This window comes from Panthera pardus, unplaced genomic scaffold (assembly GCF_024362965.1).
Source record: "Panthera pardus isolate Hobbes unplaced genomic scaffold, ASM2436296v1 HiC_scaffold_7, whole genome shotgun sequence".
Classification (NCBI taxonomy): Eukaryota; Metazoa; Chordata; class Mammalia; order Carnivora; family Felidae; genus Panthera; species Panthera pardus.
In genome coordinates, this window is record NW_026527002.1 from 42,356,281 (window position 1) to 42,367,361 (window position 11,081).

General features: G+C 40.6%; 1 protein-coding gene across 1 annotated transcript; it reads right to left on the reverse strand.

Moving 5' to 3' along the window:
* Nucleotides 1–4,416: 4,416 nt before the first annotated feature.
* On the reverse strand, nucleotides 4,417–9,106 carry LOC109278057 (cytochrome b-c1 complex subunit 7). Its single transcript, XM_019468085.2, has 4 exons — nucleotides 8,993–9,106; nucleotides 6,521–6,592; nucleotides 5,546–5,712; nucleotides 4,417–4,626 (listed from the first exon to the last, which is right to left on the reverse strand). The coding sequence occupies exons 1-4, from the start codon at nucleotides 9,009–9,011 to the stop codon at nucleotides 4,549–4,551; spliced, it is 336 nt and encodes a 111-aa protein (XP_019323630.1). The 5' UTR covers nucleotides 9,012–9,106; the 3' UTR covers nucleotides 4,417–4,548.
* Nucleotides 9,107–11,081: the final 1,975 nt, after the last annotated feature.

Genomic DNA, 11,081 nt, shown 5'->3' on the forward strand with positions numbered 1-11,081 from the left:
ATTTCATTACATCAGTATATAGCTTAGTTGTAAATTCTCCTGATGGTCATAAACCTCTAAGGTGTTGTCATCCTGAAAAATGAAGGGGAGGGAGTTGGGGCACAGAATGGATAAATCTTCAATTGCACTGGTGTGGTGGACCTTGAAGTTGTAAAGTTGTAGTGTATCGCCACCTAGTGGCAGAATTTAGTACCTATTCCAACAAGGGACCCTTTCCCTGTATTTTCTAGAGTTCTGTGTTTCATTCACCCTTCAACTGTGTTCATCTCTGATACCGGTAGTTCCTAAAATTCCTGTCACTCATTCAGTGTAAACTCAATTCCCTTCATCCATCAGGTTGTCACGGCTTTGCTTAGTACAGTTTTTATGTTCACCTAACTTAAAAATTCCAAGTACTTTGGGTATTTTCAACGCCACACACAGGATGTCTATATTAACAAAGCCCCATCATGTTTGTGAATATAGAAGGATTATTATGGCTATAGAAACTTTGGGCTTTGGCCCAGTTTTTATTTTTATTAATGAATCTTTTAGAAAGTCAGAATTAGTGCAGAATTAATGCCTTAAAAGGGAGCCCCTAAAGTAAATAAGAAATCATTATCAAAATCTACACTTGGGACTTTATTAAGATTCTAGAGTTTTAAAATATGCAATGGTGCTGCCTGTGAACATTCCTTCACTAACATGTTGGTTCTGGAACGCCTGGGTGGCTCAGTTGGTTAAGTGTGGGACTCTTTGATTTCGGCCTAGGTCATGATCTCATGGCTCTTGAGATGGAGCCCCATCTCAGGCTCTGCCCTGACAGTGCAGAGCCTGCTTGGGATCCTCTCTCCTTCTCTCTCTGCCTCTCCTCTTCCCTGTGCGTGTGCCCCCTTCTCTCTCCCAAAATAAATAAATAAACATAAAAAAAAATACAACGAGAAAAAAAAACATGTTGGTACCATTCACAGAGCATCACATAGATGTTCAGGCCATGAGAACGCCATTTGGGAACGTTACCAAACATTGCTGTGCAGTTTGGGATTCGAATCAGAGTCCGTATTTGGGGACCTGAGGCCCCACCATTCCTTACTCTGCTTCCTACACCTCAGCAACATGAAGGTTGACTGATGTACTACAACAGTGAACATAAGCCAGGTGTTGGATGGAATTGCAAAGAACAGAAAGATAAAGTAAACCACTTCAGAGTAAGGAATCTTTCTTCAAGGTCTAGGAAATTATACATTCAAAACTTAAATCAACCTCAAACTTTGAACGATAAAAGATACCAAACATTTTACGCTGTACAACATAAACTAGCAGGATGTGAAATTTTGAAAGTTTTTAAAAAAACAAACTCAACTCAAAAGGCAAAACAAGGAGACGGCAAAGTCTTGGCTGGGCTGCATCCCAGTGAAGCTGTCATACAGGACCAATTCCATCTGTCCGCATCTCGGCTAATGGGTACCTTCATTCAAGGTCAGACAGCCAAAGGAGGCAGATGGACCAGAAATGAGAGTGCCACAGGGGAGATTGAGGAGACGTGCCCAGGACCTGGACCTCAAGTCAGCTAACCAGACTTGATGGCTGAGTGCATCTCCCCAGAATATTTATTCTTGCTATTCACCTAAAGGAGCACAGAAACTAAGCCTCCTAGTGCTAGCCATGTGCCAGGAACTAGTCTAAGTGCTTGACATGTAAGCAAGTCAGGTAATTTTCACAATATCCTTGTAAAGTAGGTTCCATCATTAGCCTCATTGTAGAGTTGAGGAAACTGAGGCACAGGGAGGTTAAATCATATTCCTGAAGTTACACAATGAGTCATGGACTCATCTCTGGGCAGTCTAACCCACAATCATCTCTGAATCACTCTATTCTGTCTATAGGATGATAAGCCTCTGTATTTCAGATACGCCCATGCTGATTTTTCAAACACTACAGCTTTTGGTAACAAAAAGGCCCTCTCTTCAAATGAAAGGATTTCATTGACCAATTAACAGAATTCTCACCCCTTCAACTATTCTTTCAATGGCCAAATACTCCTTCTACTTTCTTATTCCTCATAACAAGCAGAACAATACTAATAATTATAATTAACAGTAAAAACTTTGATATAGCGTTCATGGTTTTCTAAGAACTTTTGCATACCTTTTCTATTTAGAAGAATCAGGTAATTGACATAGGAAAGCCTTACAGTTTGGCTATAGAAAGACCTCTCACAAAGTCACAGATCACCCTACTGTCATGCCTCATTTTCTACCTTGAGCAGGTGGATGACCCAGCTGTTTGTTAACACCTTAACCTTGGCCAATTGTTTGCCCCCATCTTTCAGGGGAGCCTTTAGGCTTGCTTTAAATATCAACAGCATTTACAAACATAGTTCCTAAGCTTAGTACCTCAGCCTCCCTCCACTCCATCCTTCTCCCCACATACCATTGTAGGGGTCCAGTTTGAGGTGCTTCAGCTCTGTTCTCCTTGCAAAGGTACACATTGGCTGCCTAGTTGAATAATTATATATAGACTCCTGCAAAAGTGATCTTTAACTTAAAGGAGCCTCTGGAGAGTCCTAGTCAAGGAAAATCCAAATGGTTTTAAAAACAGGGGTTCAGGACAGTCTGTTTTCTTAGTCTTTTTCTGTGAACCAGGACTATGTTGAAACCTCCTCCAAGTGTGGCCTGATCTTTAAAAGCCCCCAGGGAATCTTGATCTTGCCTGGGTGGTTTTCAATCCTCGCTTGTGCTAGGAATTCACTGGTGACAAAGGAATACAAGGGCACAACCTGCCTGCTGTTCCAGTCCAGTCTTCCCTATTCAGCCTGAACATGTTTTAGAAAAATTGTTCAGTCTTATTGTTAGCTACCATTTCACCCATAAGAGCCCCTGGGGCAGGGGGCTCAAGCAAGTCAAGAGATCCTATGACCTGCAGCTTTTGTGCCAAGAACACAAATATCTGTGATTTCCTTTTCTACTGTAAAAGTGACTGTTCAGTTATAAAAAATTGACTATTAGAGAAAAGGAAAAATATAAATACTACCTTTATTCAGTAAAAGATAACCACTGTTGCCATCTCAGTGTTTCCCCAGTCTTTCCTTAACCAAGGGTCAGGGATTTTGTTTCACCTGGTTACATCTTTCTTCATTTAATATCATAAGAAGTTTCCAAGTTTTTCCTTTTTTTTTTTTTTAATGTTTATTTTGGAGAGAGAGACAGAACATGAGTGTGGGAGGGGCACAGACAGGGAGACACAGAATCTGAAGCAGGCTCTAGGCTCTAGGCTGTCAGCATAGAGCCCGACACGGGGCTTGAACCCAGGAACTGTGAGATCATGACCTGAGCTGACGTCAGACGCTTAACCGACTGAGCCACCCAGGTACCCAGAAGTTTCTAAATTTTAAAACTCTCTTAATATACTTTTTCCACTTAGCACAGCTTAGTCATGTCCTATTATTGAAAACTTTCATTGCTCAGTTTTTCACTCTGATAAGCAGTGCTGCAAAAACATCCTTTTCATAAAGTATCATTCCATCATGGTTTTGGAGTCCTACACTATTTCTGTGGATGCATGACCTTGGACAAGTTGCTTGATCTCTGTAAGCCTTTCTCAATTTGTAAAGGAGTAATAATCCTATCTCACTGCATTGCGGTAAGATTAATGATCACAAAGTGCACAGTGTCTAATGTAAAATAATCACAATCACTCAATATAATGGTGACCACTACTGGAATTATTTAGAAAGAGTTTGCAGTTCTTGATACATATTGCCAAAATGTTATCCAAATGGGTTATAGCTATAGAACACCCATCAGCAATGTATGAGATTCAAATTAATTTGCAAAGGTGTGAGAGGAACGAAACTGAATCACTGAAAACAATGGTCCTTGGTTGTGAGAATTTGTCTTAGTTGCCTCATTGGGCCTGATAGGGAAGCACCTTGACACAAAAATCTTTACTCATCTCATATAGTCCTTCACTAAACCACGCCCCAATACTAGCATCTATCAACATCCTCAACCATTTCTCTGTGATCTGTGATACTGTACCAATAACAGAACTCAAATGGATTGCAAAATCAAATCATAAATCTTACAAAATATTAAGTATGTTAAAGGAGAACTGCTTTGCCATGACCAAATCCATGATCAAAGGAGGATCTAGGCAAATTGCTCTATACCATCCCTGTGAGTTGGGCCCTGAGGGGGCTTCTAAGTATACTGCTAATCTACAAAGGCAATATAAAGGTGACTATTCTACTTGGAAGAATGTTATATCCTTCAGTACATTAAGAAGTTATCCACTCAGTGAGGAAAACTGATTAAAGTAGCTTTTTTAAGCTCCAGGAAGGAGTAAAATGCTAACTAAAAAGTATCTTAGAATTGTAACAGGGAAGTAAATTCAGTAGTTGCTCAGAATAGGGTTTAGAATTCAAACATCCCAACAATAATTACCATAGACATTTATTTAAAGTTAATACATTTGCAGCTCAAATAGTTCCAAATTGTACATTTCGGGTTTACCCAATCTCTTAAAAATATCTGAGGGCAGCTGCAATCACAGATTTCAACTCCATGATTATTTCTTTGCCCATTCTTCTCTTTCTTTTCTTTCCCGAATAACTTCTTTCAGATATGGTTCAAGGTAGAATTTATCCTAAAGAATGAATAAAAGAAAAATATTATATGCCAATATCACACACTGATATATCCCTAACACTCAACAGGTCTTCGACAAAAGAAATCCATCAAAATTAATTTTTATTTCTAACTTAAAAAAATATATATATTGAAGCAGGCTAAAAACTGTCTGCTTTTCTTTTTTTTAAATTTTTTTTTTTTCAACGTTTTTTATTTATTTTTGGGACAGAGAGAGACAGAGCATGAACGGGGGAGGGGCAGAGAGAGAGGGAGACACAGAATCGGAAACAGGCTCCAGGCTCCGAGCCATCAGCCCAGAGCCTGACGCGGGGCTCGAACTCACGGACCGCGAGATCGTGACCTGGCTGAAGTCGGACGCTCAACCGACTGCGCCATCCAGGCGCCCCAAAACTGTCTGCTTTTCTAACATGTAAAAGCCCACAAAGATACTGTAATAAGTTGCTTTGATAGGTTATGAGAGGAAAGTCTGCCAGAGAAGAAGAGATGAGAGTACAAGCCTTTGCCTAGTTTCAATGCAGTTCAAGAGGAGGGTTTACTTCGGAGTCCTTCCTGGGAGCTAGAGGGCCACTCCATGGGCTGATCACATGCATATCACCAATTTTTTCATCTGAGCAGAAAGCAGAGTGTAGAGGGAGAACAATGGGCTGGAAGAGACAGGATCTGGATTCCAGCCCTGGATCTCTACATTAGAGACTTGCTTAGTGATTTTGGAACAGTCACGTCACCTCTAAGTCTCAAAGTGTTTATCTCTAAAATGGAGCTAACATTTGCCCTACTAACCTCACTGGACTGCCATGAGGATATTTCTTTGACATAACCTTAAGAACCCTAACTGTACAAATGAATGTGTTTCTCTGTTTCTAATGCTCAATCCTTGGAGGCCAACATTGTCAGATATGTAAAAGCTGTGCTACCTCCTCATATTTTGTCCACTGCTCTTTAGGCAAGATCTGGTGCCTCATGGTCAGGTCCAGTGCTCTCTTAATGCGAAACATCCTGTCATTGTAAAGGTTCTCAGGAAGCCTTCTTATGGCCTCTTTCACATCATCATTCTCATATATTGTATCATCTCGCATTAGTCCTATGATAAAAAACAAGAGAGTCAGATTGAACACACATCTCAAAAATCAGACATTAAAAAAAAAAAACGGGTAAATATGTTTATGACTTACAACTTAAGACTCAGGTGAAATATGTATGTATTTCATACATAATAATGGGTTATTTCTTAAACAGTACTATAGAAACAAAATAAGAGCCTTTTAAAATACACTGCCACAAAACTCATTTTCTCTGAAACAATTTTAAAAATATTTAAAATATCTACTTTATTTTTAAACACACATCAATAAACCACATGTCTATTTTCTTATGTTTTACATCTGAGATCAAGGTATTAAAGAATCTTAAGATGACAGTGTACTAAAGAACCAGTAACATTTAATGACACTTCCATCAAGCTTCAATTAATAAAAAGATGAAGTTCATGGCAAATTATACAATTTTTAAAAAGTTCAGGTATCAGATGATTGTAAAAATGCCAGACAATTTTAACATTTGAAAAATCGCTTACTTTCGAAGTTCCTATAACTTAAATTTTCAAATGCTAAGTGGAGGAGTTGGGAGAGGGAGTGTATAAGGAAAATGTACTGTTACCATATTTCAAGAACATAATTTATTTCCATCTCAAACATCTGAGATGATTCTATTACTCTCTTCTCAAAATAATAAAAAGGAAATGACTTAACAATAAAATGTGGCCTAATTTTAAAATTCTCTAATGTACACAGGTACAGTTAAACTGTTTTTGGGAATCTTAACTCTTGCAAAAGCACTACTCTCAGATAAAGCAAAACAAGAAAACCGAAGAAGAAAACTCAGATACTCACCCAGTTTATTGAACCCTGCAGCATTGTAATACCATTTTCGAATACCCTCCAGCCACCGACTTGATGCTGCAACTGATATTGTCACACTGTTAGTTATGATTCACTTATTATACTATATGAACATGTAGACAGGCAAGCAACCAGTACTTTTATTACCTTGTTAGAGAATGCAAACATTGGGAGCAATTTCCTTTTAAAATCGCATATCCTATATAGATAAAAACTGCTTATTGTATCTATGAGCAAAAGTGATCACAGGTTAAAAAAAAGGTGGGCAGCAAGTCATGGGAAAAAGGGTAAACTCAAGTATCTGATGTGCAAAAGATCTATACAGAGGTACTTATTACCACTCCAGCCTCTCCATGTCAAGTGTCCCATCCTTTTATGTACCTGTTACATCAGAACTGAAGGGGTAGGATGTGGGAATGGTACTTGGAACTCCTCCACCTTTTGTAGTTTCAGAAATTACAGGAAGGAAGTGTAAACTTTTCAAAGGAGTTGGAGTTATATGAAAAGAAGATAAGACTTCAGGATAGGCTGGCAGGTCTCAATGACCCTCTTCCTCCAAAATCTTTATTCGACATTACCTTTACTTCACTTGGCTACCCTCTCTCTCTGTATATCTATATATCTATATCTATATCTCCCGAATATATATATATATATATATATATATATATATATATATATATATATTTATTTCTGGGAGGATTTTGATACCATTAGCCAGTCATTTAATATAGATTATGGTAGAAGCAGCCCACTTTCCTCCTCCCAAGTAGCTAATTTTCCAACAAGGAAATGGATGAGAAGAAATAGGTAGTGTTAAAGCCTAGCAGGACTGAGCCTGATGGGATAACCCAGTAGGGGCTAAGGGCAACATGATAGTGCCTGACGTATTCGTAGGAGAGAGGTGGTAAGAAGGGGAGGAAGAGCATGTTTAAATTTTCTTTAATTTTTTTTTTTTTTGACGTTTATTTATTTTTGAGACAGACAGAGACAGAGCATGAAGGGGGGAGGGGCAGAGAGAGAAGGAGACACAGAATCGGAAGCAGGCTCCAGGCTCTGAGCCATCAGCCCAGAGCCTGACGCGGGGCTCGAATTCACGGACCGCGAGATCGTGACCTGAGCTGAAGTCGGACGCTTAACCGACTGAGCCACCCAGGCGCCCCTAAATTTTCTTTTAAAGTTTTGTCTGCGGCTAGCCCCTCACTAAGGGACGAAAGCAAACTTCCCTTTTATTTCAATCCCTCCTTATCCCTACTCCTTAGTATATCACAGATTACACAACTTTGGTTAAGTCTCCTTGAAAAGTAAGCACCATGTATAAAATTGCTTCTAGAAAAACAAGTGCCAAAAAGTCAACAATCTACAAACATACTTGTAGAGGACCAATTATCTGTAAACATATTTACCATTGATGGTGGTAATGATTAATATCCATTGATAGGCACTATCCTATCTGCTTTACCCACATTAGCTCCGTTTATTTACAACACACCTGTAGGTCTATCTAGTTCTCAAACACAGGATAGAGTGGAGTGCTTTCTACGTTTGTCAAACTATGAAACAATGAGTTCTTAAATGTCTCCCCGCCACCAAAAAGTTCAGTGTCATTTAAATTAATGGATTTTTCGGGCAACCTGATGTTTCCTAACAGCTTCACCATTGCTGGGGGCGAGGAGAAAGGGATCAATAGTTTTTAAAAGCTACTCCAATGTATACCTCCAGAGGGCAGAGACTGGCAAAAAATGGTGCTGGGGAGGGAAAATCCTACTTGGTCCTCACGATCTGTTTTAAATACTCCGGTAATTTCTGTATTCTATTCCATTAGGTATGTTTGCGCCAGTGCCTACAGTAAATACAAATTTATCCAAACCTACAGATCGAGCTGCCGTCCCAAATAAACCAAGGTTAATCTCAAGTTTGGCTGTAACCTTACTTAGCTCAGCTGCCCCTAATTTCCGTTTGAGAAGCGTGAGGTTGGGAACCGAGTTTGCAGACCTATTTCCTCTGGCCACTCTGCCTTGGTTACCTGATCTGCAGAAAAGGGAAACTAGTACTAATCTCTCACGTCTCACTGGCAGGAGAATTTATCACACATGATAGGGCTTGACTCACGGCAAGCACTCGGTTCATTCTGGTTGAAAATCCTGCACTAATTATCTCCTTGTGCCCTTGAACTTTTTTAAGGTCGAGCGGAAGGACTGCCGAGCACGGGCAGCTGGCAAGGCAGGGCTGTGGAGCCACCGCGGGCACCTTCACCAGCAGCAGATCCACCTCCCGACCCTCCAGGTGAGCCCGGGAACAGCAAGGGGATGAGGGAAAAGGCGTCCTTTAGGCTAGAGCGGAGCCGCCACCTTCTCATCGCCGCCCACCTGGCCCCTTAGAGCAGAGGAAGCGGAGCAAATTGCTGCAAGAATAAAAGGTTGAGTGTGGCGATGCCTGGCAGGGTGGTCGCCAATAACTTACCCGCAGGCCGGCTCGCCATTTTGACCCGATACTGGAGCGTTGCCTGCTGGGTAAGTCCTGAAGGACGCGCTGGGCCCAATGCGCAGGCGCCTCCTGTCGCGTCACCAGGCGAGGAAGGACGCCCGCGCAGGCCCAGTTTTGGTGCCGACTTCGAGTGCCTGCTGGCGGCGCTCTTCCCCTTGGATCAGGCCGCTGTAGTAAGCCGGGCGTTTTGCGCACCCTGTTCCATTAAACATTTCATGTGACTAGGTGGGAAGAACATTAGGCAAGGAATAAGGACACTGGGGCTTTAGCCTGGATTCTATAATGGACAAGCTGTGAGAATTTAAGGAGTATTAATTGAGCCCTTTGTACATAGTAATGCGCTAAGCCTTTTACCTGCATATTCTCATTTTCTTTCATTTAGTTGTAAATCTAAGGCAGGTACTGTCATTTTCCCCATTGTAGAGAGGAAACTGAGGTTCAGAAAAGTTGGATAAATTGTCCAAGACCACAGAGCTAGAAAGAATCCAGATCATCTTCTGGTATCAGAGTATCTAGGTAAAACTTTGGGATTCCTTAACTCTAGGACCATGTACTTAACTACACTACTAATCCAGGCACCCTAACCTTCTCTGGACTTCCGTTTCTCCAGTTTAAGATCTACACCAAGCCATTTTAGTGGAAGGGAAGGTTAGATAAGAACAACAACAAAAAAATTGATGCTAAAACTAAGAGATCTAGCAGAGTTTGTGTACAATTTTAAGATAGAAATATACTCGTAAGATCTCAGCCCCAACATGTTAAGTCTAAGGCATTAAAATCTTGGGACAGAAAGCAATTAGAATTAGTGTGGCTGACTTATTCAGTTACTAGTGAACCTCTAGCAGCATTACTGTCATGGTCAGCTCGAACTGCTGTAACAAAACACCAGAGACTGGATAGCTTAAAAAACAAAAGTATTTCTCACAGTTATGAAGGCTAGAAGCCCAAGATCAAGGTGGCAGCACAGTTTCAGTTGAATGGTCTTCCTGTGGGTCGTTCAGGGCTGCAGTCTCACTGTGTCCTCACGTGGCAGAGAGAAAGCAAGCTCTTTTGTGCCTGTATTATAAGGGCACTAAATCCCATTATGAAGGCCCCACCCATATTACTTCATCTAAACTTAATTATCTTCCAAAAGCTCTATCTCCAAATGCCATCACCTTGGGAGTTAGGGTTTCAACATATGAATTCTGGGGAGACAATTCAATCCATAGCAAGTACCCACAAATAACTACTTTTGTTTTCTTCAGGCTTAAGCTGAGAACTGGAACCATATAGAACGCCATCTCATTGTAAATTCAAAAGGTTAGATTTAATGGTCTTGGTCACATTCCAGTCCTAAAATTTCACTGCCTTCCCCTTTTTTCTTTTGTGCCACCAGATTCTCAACACTACTCAGTCTTTATGCAGCACTAAAAACTGACGAGGGCTGCTCCCGGACTACACTAGCCAAAGTGAAGTCTGAAAGATGTGAAGAAATGCAATACATTTTACACTGGCACATTACTTTACAAGTGCTCTACTAAACTCTTTTTCCTTCCTCATTACCCCGAAGTTTCAGCTTGCTGGTTATAGGGTGAAGGCAGTAAGAGAAGGAAGACCTTGTCAAGAGGTCAGATATCCAAGACTGTTGCAAAATCCAGCTTCTAAAGGTATTGAGCCTAGAGATCCTGGATGTTTGCTGGCAGTCATTAGTATTGATTCAAAAAATATGTTTGATTTCCTCCAGGAACATGGGTAGGATTGCACTTCTCTCCTCCCTTAAAGGTAGGCATGGCCATGTGACACTTTGGCCAAGAAAAATGTGAGAAGTTTTTAAGAACAATTCACATTCCTTTCCCCTTTCATGGATTGGGCTATAGTTAAGACACAGTGGAGGTTCCATCAACTTCTATTGCTAAAGATGATATGGAGCACAGCTCTTTTGGTCCCACGTTGGACACGTAGGAGATAAAAATTTCTGTGGTTTTAAACCATTTAAGGCTTTAGGACTATTCATGAGAGCCTATTCTGACTGATATGAGTGGTTTTTTAATAAGGGCAAAATGAGGTTCTGAGCCACAGACCA